Below are 23,322 nucleotides of genomic sequence, written 5' to 3' on the forward strand. Positions count from 1 at the left end.
GTGTGTGTGTGTATGGTGGGGAACAGACTAGCGGGGGCGTGGTTGGGTGTGCAGGTGATGTGATTGATTCGGAGTGACTTCACTTCATGTAAATGCCGGTGCTCTGAGGGAGTTCACTTTGGATTACGCGCACCGCTGTGCACCGCCTATGCAATATTAAGCGCCGTGTCATTTTTTTGTCTACAGGTGTCACTAGCGGGTAGCAGCAAGAGCTGAGGAATGACCTGGGGGGGAGGGGGCTTTGTATTTTGATGAGGTGTGGCTTTGCTTTAGCAGGAGCATATGCTCGGCCACGCTCCCCCCCCGCCGCCAGCGAGGCACCACTTGTCACTGTCAGCGACACAAGGCTCTCTATCATGTTTGACGTGGCCGTGCAGGAGAGAGACTGAGAAAGAGGCAGTAGTGAAGGAAGACTTGTGAGGGTGTGTTCCTGGTTAGTGAGAGCTGTAGTGTCGGCCGTGTTTCTCTTTCTGTGTGTGCTCTGTCAGGCGCACTCCTCCACAACCCTTCAAACTTTTCTCTTACCCGTCACCTGTCGATGCTTTAGGTTGGGACTCAATCTGCCGTGTGCCTCTGTGCCGTGTGCACAGGTCTGACCGGATGGGTTTGTCGGATGTGGTTCAGGCTGATTTGAAGGAATGGGTTACGGGAATGCATGAAATATTTGGGCAAAATCAAGGTGTGTGTGTGTGTGTGCGCGTGCGTGTGCGCGTGCGTGTGCGCGTGCGTGCGTCCGTCCGTCCGTAGCCCCTTTTGAGAATTGTTCCAAGTCCGCCAAGTGTAGTTTTAGTTTATATTTTTTGATAGATTGAAAGACTGTGAGGGAAATGAAGGGCGACAGACTGAGCAGAAGGAGGAGATGTGACAGGTACTTATGGCCGAGAGGGAAGGAGAAGACGACGGGACCAGTTCACTCTCCTCCTCCTCTCCTCCCTGCGTGACGGCTCACCCGGAGACATGAGTCTGATGGTGATATCTTGTGACCTGTGTTAACTCCCGGATGTGTGGTAGATGTTCTCTCCAGAGTTCTGTTGGCTCTCTTGGGCTCTCCCTTCTGTTCTACACCAGATCCTTTTTAAATGTTATCAAAGGATATCATATCATTTTATTATAAATGTTGTTAATAGAGAATGAATAAATAAATAGGGACCTGTCTGACTTGGCCTTAGTCTGTCTTAGTATTAGTCTGTCTCAATAGCTTTGCATTGCTTGGCAGAGTTTAAGTGTTAATGGGGAGGGGAACCCATCATTTTACTCTTATGTTCATTAACTTAGTGATTTATGCCACTTCATCACCGTCAGTGAAATAAGACATTTGGAGAAAACTTGAGTAAATGATGTATTTTGCCGGTCTCTGCCAACTGGTATGTGAACCTTCCACTCTGCTCCAAACGCAGGTTGCGGTTTTTTTCATGAAGTCGACGTTCCTTTTTAGTTTACTCTTTGATGTCACAACATCGCTCGTTATACAACTTGTACACTTCGACAGATGGCTAATAAAAAAGTATCACAAAGTTGCTGTGGGTCGTCACCATGGGGTTAACCTTCCCCCAAAACTAGCTAGAGCTTGCGGCCCAATCTTTTTTTTTTTAAATGCCAATAGTGTTCAGCTTATTCAGAATTCAGAAACAAAGCTGAAACATTTACTCCTTAAGAATAATGTTGATGTGTTCATGGGGCTGCATCCCGAAGATAAAGGGTGAAGTCCATGTCACCTACGTTCACTTGGCCTTCACCGGAAGAGGGTCTTAAAAATACGTCTTCCTAAAAAAATGTCCTGTTGGAAAGTGCTTGTTATTGAGAAACGGGGTGAAAGCACAAACAGGGAGGAGCAGTCCAGTGTACATTTATACCTCCTCCACAATCCACTTGTTTCCTATCTGTCTGGCTCAATGTGAAATGGATCATGGATTATTCAGCAGGAAGACAACACAAACCCTTTTCATAGACAAAAAAAAGCAGATGAGAAGGGCAAGAATGGACCAGGGAACGGAGGCTCCTCCATTGAGAAGGGCCAGATCACCAGTGGTTGTTTCCTTTTTTTCTTTGTGAAAGTGTAGAGTGTGGGCCCTGGAGAGGGGATGAATGAAGGAGGATGTTGGGGTGGCTGGATGGTGAGCGGAGTGGTCCCAGGTAGCTCTACCTGGGTAATGCAGGTTCTAATGGCGTATAAAAGCACAGGCTTCGTCTTTTATTCATGTACAGAGTCTGTCAGGTGTACACCGGCTTCCCGAGGGAAGCCGGTCCATGGAATCTGCCCAGCACTTACGGTAGTTTGCTGAGGTCTGCATGGAAACATTGTTTACAACCGTGCGGCCTGTTGTTATTTCCTGTGCGCATAATGTAGAGGGACGCATTGATGTTTCTGTCATCAAACTCTCATAGCGACTTGCATGGAATTGTGATGCATGGCTCATTTAGGCCCATGTCTTCTGAGAGGCACACTCTCAGGCATATGCAAAGTGTGGCTGTTCAGTATGCTAACGTACTGCCACTCTCTCTCCCGGGCATATTGAGAGTGTGTGAGTGGCTGTTCCATATGCATGTTGCTGTTTTGGCCTCATCCCTCGGGGCAAGACCTTGGGGTCCGTGCTGGGGAACGAGGGGACGGGGTAAAGCTAAGTGTGTGTTTGTCCACCAGTCCAGCCAAAGGCAAACTAGGGAGCATCAATTAGTGTTCTCTTGATGTGTTGTGTCTGTCTCTCTTCAACTCAATGGGTTATAGAAAATGTGTGGCAGCTTTTTTCTTGGGCCTGTATTTAAACAGCTCCTCCACTGCTGTAGGCTGATGTGTGTGTGTGTGTGTGTGTGACTGTGTTCAATGAGTGCATGATTTACTTGAGTTACTTTCAACCTCCCCCTCACTTTTAGCCAACTAATATATAACTGCAACACAGGTCTACCGTTGGGATCACCTCCGGGAGTTAACTACTTAAAGAGTCACTTCTTTTGTAGCACTTTGTTTCCATGCATTTATACTTGATAGCATTGGGCTTGTTTCCAAGTTGCTGTCTTACTAAAACGACTTAAAACAAAGTAACCTAATGCAAACGTTCAAGTAGTAGGGGTGGGAATCACAGGGTACCTCACGATACGATAAGCGATACATGGTTTGCGATATGATAATATATATACATATAAGGTTTGTATATATATTGTTGGACAATCCTATAGCGTTGCATAACGATATGTCTAATGATGAATACAAAATGACTGTGAAAAGGTAAAGTGTTGAGCGCCACCTCGAGGAGCAGGGAAGTCCGTTTAGAGCGCCTTATTTCATCAATTATAATATCGATATTAGGGGCGATATTTCCTGTCTTAACTCTTCAGGGATAGGGCATGAAAATGCAAAATAAATTATTAGATATATTTTTTTAATGATTACAAAAATAGAACATCTATTTGGCTGTAGTGTATCGATTCGAAGTAGGGCAACGATATCTGCGTATCTATATTTTGTCCTACCCCTATCAAGTAGCATTTCAAACCGTGTTTGTGTGTTGCAGGAGTGCTGGAGGTGGTGAGGGGCATGATGGAGCTGGAAGTGTCCCCTGCTCCTGAGACCTTCACCAACTACATCATCCCTGCCTTCGAGAGCATTGAGGAAGCCCGCAAGGCCTTCAAGGTGTGTGTGTGTGTGTGTGTGTGTGTGTGTGTGTGTGTGTGTGTGTCGTGTGTCGTGTGTCGTGTGTGTGTGTCGTGTTTTTTACGTGTTTTGTCTCATACCTCAGGATGAAGGATTAACGCTGGAGTCTGAATACTTCCTGTCTGCGGAGGTTCGCTCAGCAGCTAGTAGCAACCTAGCCAAATTCTACACCATGAGTAAGTACTCCACAAACACACACCGTTGCATGTCCGCATGGATTGGTCTAGAGTCCACACAGACACCCACTCACCTCCCTGTGCCATCAGCAGGCCTTCATGAGTGGAGGACATGAGTGTAACTGTGTAGAGAGATGGAGGAGAGGAGTGTGACTATGTAGAGAGATGGAGGAGAGGAGTGTGACTATGTAGAGAGATGGAGGAGAGGAGTGTGACTATGTAGAGAGATGGAGGAGAGGAGTGTGACTATGTAGAGAGATGGAGGAGAGGAGTGTGACTATAGAGAGATGGAGGCGAGGAGTGTGACTATGTAGAGAGATGGAGGAGAGGAGTGTGACTATGTAGAGAGATGGAGGAGAGGAGTGTGACTATGTAGAGAGATGGAGGAGAGGAGTGTGACTATGTAGAGAGATGGAGGAGAGGAGTGTGACTATGTAGAGAGATGGAGGCGAGGAGTGTGACTATGTAGAGAGATGGAGGAGAGGAGTGTGACTATGTAGAGAGATGGAGGAGAGGAGTGTGACTATGTAGAGAGATGGAGGAGAGGAGTGTGACTATAGAGAGATGGAGGCGAGGAGTGTGACTGTAGAGAGATGGAGGAGAGGAGTGTGACTATGTAGAGAGATGGAGGAGAGGAGTGTGACTATGTAGAGAGATGGAGGAGAGGAGTGTGACTATGTAGAGAGATGGAGGAGAGGAGTGTGACTATGTAGAGAGATGGAGGAGAGGAGTGTGACTATGTAGAGAGATGGAGGAGAGGAGTATGACTATGTAGAGAGATGGAGGAGAGGAGTGTGACTAGTGATGGAGGAGAGGAGTGTGACTATGTAGAGAGATGGAGGAGAGGAGTGTGACTATGTATAGAGATGGAGGAGAGGAGTGTGACTATGTAGAGAGATGGAGGAGAGGAGTGTGACTAGTGATGGAGGAGAGGAGTGTGACTATGTAGAGAGATGGAGGAGAGGAGTGTGACTATGTAGAGAGATGGAGGAGAGGAGTGTGACTATGTAGAAAGATGGAGGAGAGGAGTGTGACTATGTAGAGAGATGGAGGAGAGGAGTGTGACTATGTAGAAAGATGGAGGAGTGTGACTAGTGATGGAGGAGAGGAGTGTGACTATGTAGAGAGATGGAGGAGAGGAGTGTGACTATGTAGAAAGATGGAGGAGTGTGACTAGTGATGGAGGAGAGGAGTGTGACTATGTAGAGAGATGGAGGAGAGGAGTGTGACTATGTAGAGAGATGGAGGAGAGGAGTGTGACTATGTAGAGAGATGGAGGAGAGGAGTGTGACTATGTAGAGAGATGGAGGAGAGGAGTGTGACTATGTAGAGAGATGGAGGAGAGGAGTGTGACTATGTAGAGAGATGGAGGAGAGGAGTGTGACTATGTAGAGAGATGGAGGAGAGGAGTGTGACTATGTAGAGAGATGGAGGCGAGGAGTGTGACTATGTAGAGAGATGGAGGAGAGGAGTGTGACTATGTAGAGAGATGGAGGAGAGGAGTGTGACTATGTAGAGAGATGGAGGAGTGTTACTGTAGTGCTTGTTAGATTTCAGCTTATTTCTAAATTGTTTGTATAGACTCTGCGTTGTGTATAAAGTACACCAACATTCTACATGCTGGAGGAGAGGAGTGTGACTGTAGAGAGATGGAGGAGATGAGTATGACTATGTAGAGAGATGGAGGAGTGTGACTCTTTTATGTGTCTCTTACAACTTGATTTAGCCTCCATTAACCGCTCTTCCAATTGAGTGCATGTACCCAGCAAATATATGGGCTGGGACTGTTTAAACGTGCTCTGTCCAGACAACACCACCTCGCAAATTCACCAATGCTGTCAGCTTTATTCCCACATTATCAAAAAAGATATGTAATTAATTGGTCATGTATTTATATATAACAATGTCAAAAGTCTTACTAGATGTCTTCCCTGTCTGTTGACCCCAGTCTCTGACCCGGCCTTCCCAGTCATGGAGATCGGTAACTTCCGCGGCAGCCTCACCGCGGGCTTCAAAAAGTAAGTTAATTAGAGGAACAGTGTGAATAATTTCCATTTCCATATTCCTCCAGAATTTGCCATACAATACCTTACGGGCTTTTATACAGTGGCTCGGAGCGTGATGGAGGTCACAATAGCAGATGTTATGGATATGACATATGCAGCTTATCACGCATGTCATTTGTTTGTGCGTTGGTGTTTATTTGTGTGTGTGAGTGAGGCAAGCTGCAAGGAGAGAAACTCGTGTCACACAAAACGCTCACACACACTCCGGACACGGCCTCATGCAAATGGAGTTGTGGTCCCTCGGCGTGCGCCCCCAAGCACCGTGAGAGTTATGCAAATAAGCAGATGCCTGCTGCTCCCACCAATAAGCATACTCGTGCTAATCCCAACACCCCTTCCAACGTCCGAAACACAGATGCACACACAGACAGCCTTAAGCCTAAAGGTTGTAATGTGTAGGGCTGTGTTTATGAATATTTACAGTTGAACAACACACAAATGCTCACTCCCAAGCTTAATATGGAGGCCTTTCCATAAAGATTTCTTCTAAAGTCAAAGATTGGGCCCTTTTAGTTCACTATGATGTCTTTTAAGCTTTGCTAAACTAGTGGAACAGTAAGCTTATTGAAAGGGTACTGTACTCTTTTATTGGCCCATTGTTTGTACTCGTTCATGCTTGTTTATTGTATGAGTCGATAGATAAACCCCCATGTAGCGAGTTTGCTTCACAGCCTATCAGATAGACACAATACTAATTACCAACAGTCGCAAAATGAATATTCACGAGCAAGCTACGAAATACATGAATATATCTTTATAATCGTAATTTTTAAACGCGCCCAGGCCAGCAGAAAGAGGGCCTGTCCCAAGTAAAAGGGAGGCATGATCCCCTAAAGGGTGGGTAGATCGCAATGCCTAAATTTGAAAAAAGTATAAGAACAGTAGCGAGCATTGGAACGTTAGCTATCAAGTTAGTAATATTGATTTGTTTTCATTGTTTAGTAATGAATCATGAAAGGATTTGTCATTAAGGGGAGACAGTTTTGTGTTTGAATCTGCGGTCTATCTCATGTGAGACGTGGCAACCACAGTTTTCAAAAGACTAGAGTATGTTATATTAAGGTTGCTTTAAAGGTATATTATGAAAACAACACTTTTCCTGGGATTTGGGGTGTTGTTTTGGGTCTCTGGTGTTCCCACAGGCATACAAACTTTGATAAAAGTCTGTATGAGATTTATTTTGAGTGAGCTATGCATTTCTGACAGTACAGTTACCAAATGAGCGAGTGAGGGGGGAACTCGGCGGCAGCTCAGCTCCGGGAGTACAATCCCTTTCTCTGCCGGACTGCCGCCGAGCTCCCCCCGCCGGAGCTGCCGGACTACCGGCGAAGCTTCACCGGCAGTCCGGAGGAGGAGACATGGAGGAGAATTGTACTCTCGGAGGTTGGCTGCCGGACTGCCGCCGAGCTACCCCTGCAAGACTTTTCTGCTCCCGGAGTACACCGCCGGAGCTGCCGGACTGCCGCCGAAGCTTTGGCGGCGGCCGAACGGCTTCGGCGGTGGCAGTCCGGCAGCTCCGGCGCGGAGAGCTTGGCGGCAGTCCGGCAGCTCAGCTCCTGGACTATAGTCCAGGAGCTGGATGTATAATATTCCACATTATAGTATATTTTGCCTAGCTTCTCTAGCAAGTCCATGACCTGCGGCATGGAGGAGAAAGAGATTGTATACAATCTCTTTCTCCTCCATGCCGCAGGTCATGGACTTCAGAGAGTCAAGGCCAAAGTTCCTTTCCCCCAATTCTTCTCAACCATGGCCGAGATATCCCCCACTACGAGTCTTTACTTGTTGTGGAAGTGCCAGAGACGTTAGACGCAGTCTTTATGATTCATAATATCATCCGAGGCACACATACAGTAGCTTTTGGCCGTGATATTAGATATAATATTATAGAAATACTATATTATTATATTATATTATATAGATATAGAGCTCCAGGAGTCAGCACTACAACTGTCTTGAGTCCTATCAATATGGCTGCGTATCAGCAACAAAAAATGCCATGACGCATTCAGATTGACAAGCCCTATTTTCCAAACGATCTATGGGAAAAGTCATCTGAGGATAGGTCTGTACTGTGTACCATACGATTTTTCTGCTGCTCGGCCGGGACATTGGAGTCACAAATGGATCTATTCAAACCCAACCAACAGAAGTTTGAATAGCTAGGCAGAGATTTGTGATGAATATCTATTCTTCCTTAAAAAAAAATTGGCGCCTACCATTGTTTTTTGCAGGAACTCGTTTGACTCATTAGCCGGACCCAACCCCACTGTAAGCACAACAACACGGCAGTATTTATGGCCAGCCTGCTCATTATGCCCCCTCCCACAGCTACGTTGGTTCCCCTGATTGAGCCGCCTCGCCACCGGTGTGCAGCCTGCACCAAGCCATGCCCCCTCCACATGATATCATATTTTATTGATCCATGGACCTCCACTCTAAAGTGACCCTTTGACTTGACAGACAGATCAAGTGAGTTAGTTTAGTAGTTTTTAATGCAAGGAGGCTCAGAGCAGCTCTCATGGAGGAAGTAGTCAGTGTAGCAAATATGTAAAAGTACCACAAATACATTTTTGAGATCATAATAACTGCTTTGTATAAATGGGTCTGAATACCACTGAAAGGCTTTTGTTTGCCACTTGAGGAGGAGGCATGGAATCTGATTGATTGCTTTTTGAGTCCTCATAACGAGATAAGATCTTGTTATCATGACTTAACCGAAATATGCATCTCATAGCATGGGCCTTTCGCCTATACAGTTGCAACCTTCTCTGTAGCTGACCAACATTTATATGAAAACTGTCTCTGACTGGTGCATTACAATTTCAAATTTCAAACCATTTCAAAATCAGTTGTTCAGTTGTTCAGCTGAGCCATGATTGCTCTCCTCTTCTCACCACTGTGATCGAGTGGCTGCCTTTCCCTGAAACATTTCTCTTCACACAGGTTAATCCACAGCCCTGGATGTATAATATTCCACATTATAGTATATTTTGCCTAGCTTCTCTAGCATGAATAGACTACAGCTGAATTAATGAGGTTTGTGTTTTGGCTTTTGCATTTGTTTTGAGAGGTTTACAGTTGTGTTGTGACTTTTGCGCGTTTGCCTTTTTCGAATATGCAATGCATTTTGGATGGGCAGTTTGTGCGACGCGTCTTGGCCAATGTAGTTCTGACTTATTACACAACCAACAAAACGGGCACAAACAAATATTATACCAACCCTGGCAGCTTTGGCTTTCGTACTCACCAGTGTGACCCCCGTAAAAAACGGCCTTTACACATTTCACTGAACATGAAGCTTAGGCTTACATTTTTACTATGTGTAAATGTTATTAATGATATTAATTAAAAGTAATTATTGTTTTGGGTCTATAGACCTTGATGGACCCTGCAACGATAGTCAAAAAAATACTAAATACTAAAATAAATACTAAAAGTCTCGACACCCAACTCTGTTGACTTTATATTCACGTTCCATAATAAAGTGATCTTCCATGTGGAGTTAATAGGACAGTCCACGGTCCAAGTTAAGGTGTTAACTGAAGACCTGAATGTCAGAAAATGTCTGTAAAGCGGCACAAAAAGAGAGGCAATGTCCAGTCTGGCCCCTTCACATCGCTGGACCCTACCTCTCTGCTTCAGATTGCTCTATTGTACAGAGCTGATGGCAGACTTTTCTCATTGTATGTGCCATTGTAAGGACAAAGCAGGCAAACATTTTTTTCTGTGGGTAGAGCATTTTAGTGGTACTCTACAGAGGTATTATGGAGGGTATAACTGGTCCAGTAGTGGGGTATTGTAGAGGGAATAACTGGTCCAGTACTATGTTTGGTTTGCATGTGCGAAATGGGTAGAAGGTCTGTGATTCGTGTGTGTGTGTGTGTGTGTGTGTGTGTGTGTGTGTGTGTGTGTGTGTGTGTGTGTGTGTGTGTGTGTGTGTGTGTGTGTGTGTGTGTGTGTGTGTGTGTGTGTGTGTGTGTGTGTGTGTGTGTGTGTGTGTGTGTGTGTTATGGGATCTGCCCTTGTCAAAGGCAAGGTCAGTGGATAATTAAATCATTAAATTCCTTCCCTCTTCTTTCCTGCAATCACCCATTCACTCCCCCTCTCATGCAGATGTCCAAATAGCTGACAACTCTGGAAATGTCTCAGTTGTCATCATTTAGTGTGCTGACTGCTGCATGCTGTCGGTTTTGTGTTTTTCAGTTCTTCAGGAATATGTCAGTCCACCACACAAACCTTCAAACTCTTTTTGTACTTTGACCCCCCGATTGAAAAACAATTAGTAGTTGATGTGTTGTTTAAGTTTGAAAAAAAGAATGGAAGGGATTATTTTGCTAGCACCCTAATACAGTTTATATCAGCTTGGGTAGAAGTGCCATTGACCAGAAGGTCAACATTTTAACAAGGAGACGGGCGAGTTTAGAAACTCCTGAAAGAGAAACTTGAAATGTGCCTGAAAGAAAAACACTAGAAGTGTCAAGAATAAATGGATGATCACCAGTCTGCTAGGTGAGGATAGTCTTCTATATCAGCTGATCTTTTCCTTGTCCTCTACTGCCCCCCGCAGGTTCAGCGATATCGAGAGCATGGTAAAGGTAAGTCTCCCATCTCTTCGGTCTATCAAGGCTTATTGTAAGAAGCCCTCCCGGGTCCCATGGTAGAAAGATACCTCTGTACCAGTCATACGGACTACCAAACAGGATGGGCTCCTCGACTGCATCCATGAAGTGCAACATATAGTTGTCCATTGATGTGTTTACATTTTGTTAAACCATATGACCCCAGTGGTGCTCAGTAGTATTGTGTTTTTTTCTTATTGAAAAAAGATATTATTTATTTCGTAATTTATTATTTATGATAATAATATTATTATAATGATTTCATTTCTGTGCTTCACATTTCAGGCCAATGAATGCAACTCATTAATTTTGTTGTGTAATTCATGTGGTTGTAAAAGTATGAGTTTAAAGTAGCCTCAGCAGTTCTCAGTCATGTGTTTTTATGAAGCACTAATCGGTCCGATGGAATTCCTCATTAAATGGCCTTGTGGTTGAGATATGTTGTATATTTGATTGTTTTCACTTTTTCCTATAGATCACCGACCTCCTCTACAGAGACGCTCGCTTCACTAGAGGCAACTCCAAGCCCGCTGGTAAGCCCAGCAGACTTTATGCAAGAAGTCAAGTGCATTATGTGTACACTTCAAACCGCAGACATGAATATCAATGCATTTATATTGAGTGTATGTAGGTGTATATTTTACTGAAATAATTGAATTGATGAATAGACCAAGGTTTGAATTGAGATGGGCCTGTGTGCTTTTCTGTTAAAGAAACCGCACTGGGATGAGCAAAATGGGATTTATTAAGCGAAGCCTAGTCTCACAAATCAGACTTTGGATTTCATATCTAAAGTCTGAAGGCAGACGAGCTGAAGTTTCTTTTCAGGCGCTTCATGTTTGTTAAAACAGATCATGTTGATGGAAGCGGGGCTCTGGGAGCACGTGATTGGATATTAATAGTGAAACGGTAACAGTAAAAAATGTCTAAAAAGAGGTCAAATCAACATGGTGTTGCCTGGCCACTGTAGAAATACCAGTTTTTGTTTGATAAAATATCCCTTTAATTGGAACAAAGACAAGGAAGACCTCCGGCGGTTCAGTGGTTGGTCTCTGGCCCAGTCTCTGTGCTGACCCCCCCCCCCCCCCCCCCCCTTCCAGCCGTTCTAACACAGTCGGACCGCTGGATCCCAGATCACGCTCAACCTGACCATGTCATATTTGAGTCTGCTCATTCGCTTTCTCAGCAGAAGACATGATTGTCCTCACGTGTGCGTGTTCTTCAGTGTGATTGTCGTGCGCCTTTGCTCCTAGCTTGTTCCTTGCTACTGAACCAACTCAACTGACTGGCAAATGTCCTGCACGTGTTTGAGTGCTTTTATCGTCCGTGCACATCTGCAGTCTCTGTTGCATTAGGTGTGTGTGAGTGCGATCTGAGTCTCTGTCAGTAGACATAGACCCTGGCTGCTGACACAGCGCTGAGTTGTAAGAGTGTGTCATAACGGAACAGAATCTCTGATATGACACTGTGTGTGTGTGTGTGTGTGTGTGTGTGTGTGTGTGTGTGTGTGTGTGTGGAGAGGAAGTGTCGCTCCGTGTCAGTGTGTGTGTGTCTTGCAAAGTGTGCGCTTCCCCCCCCCCCCCCTCCATGCCTCCTCCCCATCACGCCCCCTTGCCCCACGCCTGCACTGGTGTGTGTGCTGGTGGGAGCGATCGAGACGGTTATCCATGTCACATTCTGTTAGACTGTCTGTGTGTGTGTGGGGGGTGCTGTCACTGTGGCTTGCAATGCATTCTATCACACAGCAGAGTGAAGCCTCTGTCAGCAGAATGCTATCACTTTAACGCACACTGCAGAGGTTACAGAAAAAAACATGTATTAATGCACAAATGGCCCCTGTGACTGGCACAATGACAAATGAAATGCACTCCCTTGACTGTGTGTCTGTGTGTGTATGTGTGTATCTGTGTCCTTCCATGTCTAGACACTGCTTCATTTCTATTGTACAACCTGGTGGACAGCATGACTGAAGCAGAGGTCCGTGCACATGAGACCAAACTGCAGGAGTACTTTAACAAGCTGAGTGAACAGGTACCCACACACACACAATACACAACAGTACTTTTGTTGTGAACATTATGTTTACGTCTTTATTTCCATGGATATATGCAGACAAGCTGCATCATACATGTGGGCTACGGGGGTGTGGCCAATGAGGGCACAGGTTACAAGTGCTGTAAACTGCTTGAAATACTTACTGTTAAAAGATGATCTACTTGTGTATACACATGAGAATCACAATATTTTGGAAATTCTCTTTTTTGCATGTTTTGGATTCTAAGGTGTGTGCGTGTGTGTGTGTGTGTGTGTTACTAATTACTAATGAATGCCGGTTGACTCCTCCTGAAGAAATAGTGCAGGCATGTCTCACTCTGCTCATCAAAACATGATTCTCCTGAATTATTGGTGATATCTGCTCCTGTATTCCTCCAGAAGATCACCATCTCCTTCAACATCTATAGAGGCATGAGGAACCTCCTGGACTCGTACCAGGTCCCAGAGCTCATTAAGGTGAATGTCTTCATGTCTCCAACCTGCCCATTTGATATGATGGAGAATTATCCAACTCAAAAAGGGTTTTATGGAAGAGTCCTTTTTAGCTTCTATGTCTGTCATTTTATGCAAAGAGTATTTTATTTCACCCAACTAGAGAGATAAAACTATATTTTAATTCTTAAAGATTCCAAGTAGGTAAGAGTAAAGTGGCCAATTGATGTACATATACTGTAAGTATATATGGAAAAGAGGGGTCGGCTTGGAAAAGAGTAAGATTGATACAGTGAACTAAATAGTGCGTGTTCATTGTAGTAAAAATTCAAAGTGTTTCCTCTGTTAGCCATCTCAGGCTTATTGTTTTTTATCTCATCTTATGTTTTGTATTTCAGGATGTTCTTAAACTGGTGAACCCCAAAGAGATGACCTCAGCGGCGCCCAACACTGTGAGTAGAACACCGCTGTATGCATCGCAAAATTTCCTTCAAGCATTTCTATCTACTTAATGTCAATAAACTGGCACATATAGTGAGGCATTAACCATTACATATTCATTTAAACAAATTCCACAATTCAAGAAATGTATATTACTTTTATGCTTTTTTATTACGTGTTGATCGATAATTTAGTTCCCGTTTATCATGCGATTCAACACATAACATTTTAAAACAACCTGGACATATCTGTAGTCAATGCTATTAAATTGTGATTTTGATAATGTTATCAATAAAAGCACATCCTATAACTTGTACAAATCCAAAATGCTGGCCTGCCCATACGTCTCTTTATGTTTATAAGAATCTTTGTTCAACCCTCCATTGGACCCTTCTCGCTCCCCCAGCCAGCCCAGCCTATGATAGAAGGTGTCACACAGAGCAGAACCAGTTAGAGAGTACTGAACGCTGTGTTAGAGTTTTATGAGTTCTGAAAGCCTACTGAAGGGGAGGGGCTCAATCTTACCATATTTAAAGTAGTAATGTGTGTGTGTGTGTGTGTGTGTGTGTGTGTGTGTGTGTGTGTGTGTGTGTGTGTGTGTGTGTGTGTGTGTGTGTGTGTGTGTGTGTGTGTGTGTGTGTGTGTGTGTGTGTGTGTGTGTGTGTGTCTCTCTCTCGCTCTCTCTTTCTTTTGATAAGGCCACTGGGGCCAAACTAGAGGTGCTGGAGACGAAGTTAGCCGAACTGAAAGCTGAAAACAAACCAGTGGGCGTTGTGGTGAAACAAATCATACTAGCCCTTTGTGCCAAAGAGGTAGGACAGTGGAACAAGGTCTTCTCTTTATCTCTGTTCTTCTTCACTTCCTCCGTTTGACACATTTTATTTTTTCTTTGACAGCTTTTCTACACTCGTTATTATCCTGTTGGAAAGTGTTGAAGACATAGTTACTTGGTCTGTGTTTTGTGGGGAAGGGAACACTAGGAATGTTGCTAGTTTGATCACCGGCTCCTCCTAGCTCTCCCCCAAGAGAGTTGAGGTGTCCCCGATCAAGTCGTCTCACCCCGACTAGTCCTGACCAGCTTGCTGTTATGGGGTCAGAACAGTCTCATTAATAATGAATGCACAGAGAAGGATTCACAAATGTATTTTGTGATTTATATATAAATTACTCTCTTCTCACAAATACATTTCAATGAACACACAAATGGATAAATAAATGTAAAATAAATCCATGAACAAAAATAAGTTTCACAAACACATTTCTGATCCACACACAAATGTGTCTTGTTTTAAATAAATGTACCGTAATATAAATCCATAAATATATGTATTAAAAAAATATTTGCAATTGTCATCAAAATGTATTTGGATGTTGTTACATTTATACAAACTGTTAAACTTGAATTTACAAGACGCTTTTCATTTGTGAACTTGTTATTTGTGTGTGAACTGTCCTGACGTGGCTGGATTCACAAATGTATTTTTTTCAACAAGGAACTGTTGAAAACTGTAGCCAATCAGATGCCTCCCTCGTTTTCAGCCAATCACATGACTGCATTGACTGGGTTTTTAGAATGTCGGTGCCGTTTACTACTTTAACGGCACCGACAATCCCAAAACCCAGTCGAAAGTAGATGGAAAAAGTGTGTAGTTCAAAACGTGACACAGCTTTTACTTCTTCGCCACCTAGAGATTTTCTATGTACGATCCCTCAAAAAAAACATGTTATTTCCCATAGACATTTGACTGAGGGAACCGGGAGGCTCGGAGGCTGGACTTATTCTTCAGAGGTTGGAACTGCAGTCATGTGATTGGCTGAAAACGAGGGAGGCATCTGATTGACCACAGAGAGTTCCTTCACATTTGTGAATCCTTCTCTGTGCATTCATTATTATTGAGACTGTTCTGACCCCATATGCTGACACTGCCGTCGGTGCATGAATGTGTGAATGTTGGGCAATATGGTAAAGCAATTTGACTGGCCACTGGTTAGAAAAGCGCTGTATAAACGAGTAAATTGACCATTTACTGGTTTGGGAGGAATGGTGATGATCCGTAGGACCTTATCCACACCCCATGAACGCTAGCCGCCGCCCTGCTAGTCGTCGCTCCAGACTGCAGACCGTACAGCTGCAACGTGTCTAGCTGCTGTCCAATCAGCTCATTTGCATGCACCTAATCCAATCAAACACCTGACTCTCTGTTTGTTTGTTGCCATCGTGATCAATCAGGACCTGGAGCGGGCTCTCGAGATGAAGCAGAAGTACGAGGACGAGATGACCACCGGCACTTACGCCGTCCTCATCAACCTCTGCTGTCGCCACGACAACCTGGAGGAGGCCCTCAGCCTAAAGAGAGAGCTGTGAGTGTTTGTTCATGCATGCGTACATGCAACGCACGCACAACATTCACACACACACACACACACACACACACACACACACACACACACACACACACACACACACACACACACACACACACACACACACACACACTGTTGTAGGCAATCTTGGAAATTAAAGTGTGACATGAGGAGTATTAAAGGAGACATCAATGCATGGTTCAGCTTCAGGTTTTTATGACTATATTATTGTAAATACTATAAATGTAGATCTATTTGGTCTTTCTCACACAAAATCCACAGTTCAATTTATAGTCATGCCTTTTTGTTTGAGCATTGTATTGACTGTCTCTACTTCTGCCTGTCTCTCCATCTGTCCCGGTCTCTCCATCTGTTCCTGTCTCTCTACCTCTCTCTATCTGTCCCTGTCTCTCTACCTCTCTCTATCTGTCCCTGTCTCTTTACCTCTCTCTACCTGTCCCTGTCTCTCTACCTCTCTCTATCTGTCCCTGTCTCTCTACCTCTCTCTATCTGTCCCTGTCTCTCTACCTCTCTCTATCTGTCCCTGTCTCTCTACCTCTCTCTATCTGTCCCTGTCTCTCTACCTCTCTCTATCTGTCCCTGTCTCTCTACCTCTCTCTATCTGTCCCTGTCTCTTTACCTCTCTCTACCTGTCCCTGTCTCTCTACCTCTCTCTACCTCTCTCTATCTGTCCCTGTCTCTCTACCTCTCTCTATCTGTCCCTGTCTCTCTACCTGTCTCCATCTGTCCCCAGGTGTCGCAGGGACTCCTCTGTCGCGCTGGATGCCGGTAAATACATCGGCCTGATGAAGGCCCTCACCAAGAGTGGGAGAGTGGAGGGTGAGTGTGACATATGACCCCCAGGGGTCAACCTCTTCTTGGGCCCCTTGCCGATGTCACATTGAGTGTGTGTGTGTGTGTGTGTGTGAGCGCGCGCATCTCCCTCCCTCCACATCGTCTGATGACCCATCAGTGTTGCTACACGGATCCATGAACACATGGACAGCCACAACGTATCACCTGTCAATCCACACACACACACAGCCCTCCCTCAGTCCGGTCACCCCCCCCCCCCCCTCTCTCCCTCCCTCACACCCATCTATGTCACGTAGAAATGAGAACAAGCGGGAAAATTACAGGACTGTGGGTATTTTTCTGGAATTACTGAAATCCGCCCTGATTCTAATGGCAGATCATGTCCGCCAAAGTGCTTGAGCATTTCATACACACGCGTGGACGCATGCACATTTGCATGTGAATTCAAGCAAAAAGAAATTTGGTGGATAGGAATGTGTGTGTGTGTGTGTGTGTGCGTGTGGTGCGTGCGTGCGTGCGTGGGCGGGCGGTACTAACATATTGCCATTAGCTGAGTGTTCATATGGAGGGCACGCTTGTCATCCACATTTGCACACATGGCTAACCCTAATGTGATCCTGCCCCCACCCCGGTGTAGGCCCCCCGCCTCCCGTACACCTCTCTAGCAGCTTTGTTCTCAGCCCTTCTCCCCCCCGCTTCCACAACACTGACTTCAACCTTTGTTTCCAAGAAACTTTTTCTGGGTTTCTCTGTATCTGTATCTTGGTGTTTCTTTACTCGATTTAATCTCTCCTACTAGGAGAGGGGATAATCCTTACTCAGAGGTGTTCATGCTGCTCGATTGCCGGATTTTGGTTTTGACAATGATTTTCATTTGAATTTATTTTCTTGATTTGGAAAATGTATTGCTATTCAAAGATTTTCTACTACAAACCCAAAATGTCGGCTCAATCACGGCCAATGTTACCACTTGGGCACCTCGTTGAACGTTGAATAATATAAGGACCACATGAGCTGAGGGGAGTTGAGCTTCTAGGCTTAACTCAAGGCTGATTCCACCGCAGAGCCCTCTGCCCTTTCTGTCCTTCTATGCTTTACATTTGTAGACTCACCTCACACTTTCTCTAGGCACCCCTTTAAAACTGGGCTAGTCTAATTTATTTAAGAATCTTAATTTTTCGTATTTACTGAAATTTTATTTACATCCTGACAGGAAACAATACATCAAATACTCTGATCAGAAAATAACTCAATCCAGTATCTAAGCTGTTTTAGGCCTGTAGCAAGTCCAGCCAAACATTTGATTCGGCCAAAATGAAATGATAGGATGGCCAACCTGTCAGTCAAACTAACCACCCGCCTACCTGCACTCCCTCTGCCCGTGCACTCGCTGTGCATCGCACAGTGTTAGACAAGGCTGGGCAGACCTACTGACCGATTCGTTCTCCACCAGTTAGCCAGGGAGGGAGTGGCTTTGAAGCATGTAGGGATGCTGTTTTTTTTTTCAGTTGGGTAATTTCAAATCAAACTTATTCTGATATCTCCGGAGTTGGGCACCCCGGCTTCAAGATTGAGTCTGTACGTTTGTTTCCATTTTGTACATTTGTGTGTTTGGGGGGTAAAAACATGTCTAAAAGTCAAGCTGTGGAACATTAGATGAACCAATGGGCTGTGTGATGTTTGTTTACCTGGCTCGCCTGCCTCTCAGCTGTGTGTGTGTGTGTGTGTGTGTGTGTGTGTGTGTGTGTGTGTGTGTGTGTGTGTGTGTGTGTGTGTGTGTGTGTGTGTGTGTGTGTGTGTGTGTGTGTGTGTGTGTGTGTGTGTGTGTGTGTGTGTGGGGCTCGCTTTGCTGGCTGCGATGGCTGGCTGAGCTGATGGTTATGCATACTGGCTAAACGGACAGATGAATGGAGAGCTGGAGGGAGAGAGGAAGGCTTGCTGGGAGGTGGAACGTAGCTAGTTGAGGCTCCATTTGGGCAGATCAACTCCAAGCCATTGGTCTGAGTGATTAGTGGGTGTGTCAGAGAGTGATGCAGACAGGTATGGATGGAAGAAGGGATGAGACGAAGGGAGGGAGACCGAGAGAGGCACTGATGCTCAATCACACAGCCTTTGGGTCAAGCCTTTAGATGTACTACTATGCCTATTCCCCTCCTAACATGACCTTCATATGCATGTTTTTAAATGATTGTTTGCAACCAGAATAAATAATTATTAATAACAAGAATGCACATAAACTCAAGGTTAAACATATCAAACAAGAATGCATGTATACTCAAGGTTAAACAAGAAAAAAGATGACTGACTTTCTAGTAACCTTCTTGAGCCTTACTTGATTTGACGATGATTCACCTTTTTTTTTTTTTTTTTGCCCCTGCTCCCCTTCCCAGATTTCTGTTTGTTGATTGCCATAACAAACAGCATTAAGAGGGGGGAAAACAGGGACACTGGATGGGATACCAAAGCACTTGGCATCCCATTCTGTGTGCGTGGTTGACCAGATACATTTATTCTTCCCATTAGTATACTCCTCTGAATGCACGTCATTACATCAAGGGTCTTCTTTATTTTGAGTTCATGTGTGTCAGTCAAGAACGAGGCAATATGACCTCGTACCTTGCCAGTAGTTGAAATTCCATCGCCATTTCTACAAGGCCTTCTTTAAACCTCTCTCTCCACGGCTCCATATTCCCACCTCATGTCTGACTGCGGTCGTCTCGGACAGGCAGCGTTGATTAGTATCCGTGGAAGAGAGCGGCTGTATCGCTGTCAGGCCATTAGCTGCCGTCTAAGCTGACAGTAAACACATCTTAATAAGCCTGCTTCCAATATTTCACAGCTGCACGGGTGTGGACCTATAAACACACACACAAGCACACACATATGAACACACTCTGTTGATAATTGCGCCTGAAAGGGATTGGCCAGATGGTGGCAGGGCATAGTAAAAAGCCCTCCATTATGGGCAGGGCTTGACCAGCGGTCCAGCCCCCAGCCTGCCGGCTCTCTGCCGCGGCTGGCCTTCCCCAGCGCAGGCCTATAATTTAGCCCCCCCGTGTGCCTTCCATGCGGCCACAGCAGAAAGCCAACCTCCATTGTAGGGGTCCGGTAATTGTAGTCTCGTTTAGAAAACCGCAAGTAGCAATTAGTGCAGAGTTGGCATTATACGGGCTTGGGTTAGAGTTCCTGCTGAGCGCAAAATGCTGTTTTATTATGGATTTGTTTTCCCCACATGAAATTAGCTAAAGGGGTCCTTTATCACATTCACACACCCGGCTTTCCCTCTCTCTGCCTTACTGTTTTTCTCTATTGATTTTATTCTCTATTCCCCACGTTTCAGTCCTCTATTATGCTCATTTCATTCAACTTCTCCTCTCTTTTGGCTGGCCCTCAATCAACGCCCGTTCTCTTTCTTAATCTTTCCCTCTCCTACTGGTCTTTCTATGTACATTTCATTGTTTATTTACACTTACCCTCACAGAGTCCTCAACAGAGTCCAAAGGCCTCGAAATCATAAAATCAATCAAAGTGATCACTCACACACCATCACTCAAACACTATGTTGCGACCAAAGCCAGCATTAAATGCTTTGTCCCCATAGCAGTTATGACATGAACACCAAGACACAAATGTTTACAGTGCGTTTACTCTTCCTCTGCCCCCCCCTCCAGAGGCCATGGACATCCTGAAGGAGATGAAGGAGAAGGAGGTGGTGGTGAACGACGCCAACGCCAGCCTACTCTTCCATGCGCTCAACAACCTGGGGGCCAAGGGGGACGCCGCCTCCATCCGCCAGCTGCAGGACACCATCTTCTCTCTGGGGCTGGCCAAGCCCACCGCCAACCTCTGCTCCCCGCTGATCACCGCCTACCTGCACAGGTACGGCCGCTCCCGACAGTCACGTATGCTGCCTCATACCTGAGACAGCGGTGCGTCTTGACAAAGGATACTTAAACATATTGGGTTACTCATGTTGTCCCTTTTGCTCTGCTGTCTCCTACTCACCGAAAGATCGACTGCTTTCTGTTTCAAAACATACCCGATGTGTGTGTGTGTGTGTGTGTGTATTTCAATGAGCCTTTGGTTCCGTCCCCACCCCCACATGATCATAGCTGGGGTCTCGTTCTGGGTCAGCGGTCCAGACAGAGAGAAGATTTGTAAATTGCGTGGCTTGATAGCCAGGCTTTGTTTGTTTGGGTATTGGCCAGCTGCAACCCCTCCCCTCCCCCCTCCCCCCACACTCCCCACCACACATGCACACAAACAACAACCCACCCCCAACTGCCATTATCCCCTGGTAAGGGTGTGTGCATGTGCTTTATGTTTATAAATGTTTGTTTGGTCTGAAATGGCTCATTGATGCTTTTCAGCAAAAATTACGATATGCAAATAGAGGTCATTAAACATGGGTTTTGAGGTCACTGGTACAGCCCTCCCTTAGCCCTGATTCAGCTGGCTGTGTGTATGTGTGCTGACGTGTACTCTATTCTGTGTGTATGTGTGTGTCCCTCTACTCCATTTGTCTGAAGTTTTTAAGTAGATCAACTCATTAGCATGTTAATTATGTACAGGGTTACTAATTGCAGTATTTGCTGCAGCTATGCAGTTTACTATTACATGCACACACAAGGTGCACATTTGCACACAGTGTATTCATACAGCGTACAGAGTTTATCTTCATGCTCTAGAGGTAGTGTGTGTATTTACACCATTGCAGACCAAACAAAAGGTCCAGTCCATACTCACCCAGCCCGCCCAGTATCCAAGTACATATGGAGGTTTTCCAGCCACCGTTGGTTCAGTTCTTGGCACAAATGCAGAGCGCAGATTCATTTGATTAGAAGGCTAATTCACTCCTGGGTAATTAACAAAAAAAGCTTTTATGATATTGACTGCATCCAACGTTAAACCAAAAGTACTTCCTCCAGTTGTCAGATACATTCAAACTGCAGAAACCTAAATGATGGCCTTCGATTGAACAAACTCTGCAGAACATGGCATTGGGGCAAAATACAACAGAAGTACTGCCTGCTGCTCGCACCCCAATAGAGCGATTTATAGACCTGTGGATGATGGGTATCTATAGATATCTATAGGCCTGTCGATGAAAGGTATCTATAGACCTGTGGATTATAGGTATCTATTGACTTGATGGCTATAATAGACCTGTGGATGCCATTTTACTGACCTTTTTTAATCTTTACTCTTCTACACAATCTCATCATATATACTCTCCCCCGACCACATTCATCCTATCATTTATACTCTTACCACCTTCATCCCATCATAGTCTCTCTCTACCCTCTCTCCCTGTCTCTGTCCCCCTCATCACTCAGCCTGAGTGTGTCAGCAGATGTGTGGACACGGGAGAGAGGGGGGTGATGGAATGGATGAGAGGGATAGAGGAGGACAAAGCCTGTGTCACTCTCGCCTGCACTTGTCTCATCGCTGTGTCAGCACTAATGACTTAATGAACACTTCTCTGGGAGATTAGCTCCTGACAGCCCGTCATATACTCAGCTCCGTTAGCCTTGATGCCCATCCACACAGCATTGTTAGCGCTGAACCACTACGCTAGCTGGCAGCATTGTTAGGGCTGAACCACTACGCTAGCTGGCAGCATTGTTAGGGCTGGACCGCTACCCTAGCTGACAGCATTGTTAGCGCTAAACCACTACATTAGCTGGCAGCTTTGTTAGCGCTAAACCGCTATGCTAGCTGGCAGCTTTGTTAGCGCTAAACCGTTACGCTAGCTGGTAGCATGCTAATGATGCCGTTTCTCCAGGATGCTTATTATTCCAGAAAAGAGACGGCTTGAAGAAGTTGTCAATTAGGAGGTAGGAGATGTCAATTAGGAGGTAGCAGATGTGAGAAAGAAGGTAGGAGATGTGAGGTAGGAGTTGTGAGGTATGAGGTAGGAGATATGAGGTAAGAGGTGTTGGATGTAAAATAGGAGGTAGGAGTTGTGAGGTATGAGGTAGGAGATATGAGGTAAGAGGTGTTGGATGTAAAATAGGAGGTAGGAGTTGTGAGGTATGAGGTAGGAGATATGAGGTAAGAGGTGTTGGATGTAAAATAGGAGGTAGGAGTTGTGAGGTTGGAGGTAGGAGATATGAGGTAAGAGGTGTTGGATGTTAAATGGGGGCTCTCTCTCTCTCTCTCTCTCTCTCTCTCTCTCTTTCTCTTTCTCTTTCTCTTTTTTTTTTTTTTCCTTTCCTCGGGGGGGAGGGGGCCTGTCTCCTGATCACTCATATTTTGGGAGAGGGCGGGAGGATCTGGGTCTTCTTGTCTGGGATCCTTCAGGTTTCCTCAAGCACCCCTTCTCATTACAGGGCTTAATTGTCTGGAAGTCAGGGAGGGGGGGGCATTAACAGGGCTGTGCGCCGTTGTAAGTGGAGACGCAAAGTGACAGTTAAATTGTACCTAGGGGGGGGAAATTATTCATCTTTGGACATCTTTAGCTCCTTCGGGAGGGGGGTGAGGATCAGCGTGTTGGAGGGTGGGTGGACGGGTGTGTAATTTCATCCATCCAGGCCTCATTTCTTCTTTTTCCATTACTTATTTTTGGTTTCATTGAGGAGAGCAGTAGTGGATGTGAGCTCTAGCCACTTCCAGGAGAATATTTTGGTTGTACGCCAGGAGCAGCCATCACTGTGTGTGTGTGTGTGTGTGTGTGTGTGTGTGTGTGTGTGTGTGTGTGT

The 23,322-nt window shown here is 45.2% G+C and overlaps 1 protein-coding gene across 1 annotated transcript in view; it reads left to right on the plus strand.

The window, feature by feature from the left end:
• Positions 1–23,322, plus strand: part of lrpprc (leucine-rich pentatricopeptide repeat containing) — a 64,892-nt gene that overhangs the window by 15,032 nt on the left and 26,538 nt on the right. Inside the window, exons 12-23 of the mRNA XM_056609810.1 lie at positions 3,510–3,628; positions 3,735–3,825; positions 5,774–5,843; positions 10,462–10,489; positions 10,989–11,046; positions 12,438–12,544; positions 12,947–13,024; positions 13,399–13,452; positions 14,140–14,253; positions 15,672–15,802; positions 16,560–16,645; positions 20,293–20,500. Of these exons, the coding sequence (XP_056465785.1) occupies positions 3,510–3,628; positions 3,735–3,825; positions 5,774–5,843; positions 10,462–10,489; positions 10,989–11,046; positions 12,438–12,544; positions 12,947–13,024; positions 13,399–13,452; positions 14,140–14,253; positions 15,672–15,802; positions 16,560–16,645; positions 20,293–20,500 (1,144 nt within the window). The remainder of the gene's footprint in view (positions 1–3,509; positions 3,629–3,734; positions 3,826–5,773; positions 5,844–10,461; positions 10,490–10,988; positions 11,047–12,437; positions 12,545–12,946; positions 13,025–13,398; positions 13,453–14,139; positions 14,254–15,671; positions 15,803–16,559; positions 16,646–20,292; positions 20,501–23,322) is intronic.

This window comes from Gadus chalcogrammus, chromosome 15, assembly GCF_026213295.1.
Source record: "Gadus chalcogrammus isolate NIFS_2021 chromosome 15, NIFS_Gcha_1.0, whole genome shotgun sequence".
NCBI lineage: Eukaryota > Metazoa > Chordata > Actinopteri > Gadiformes > Gadidae > Gadus > Gadus chalcogrammus.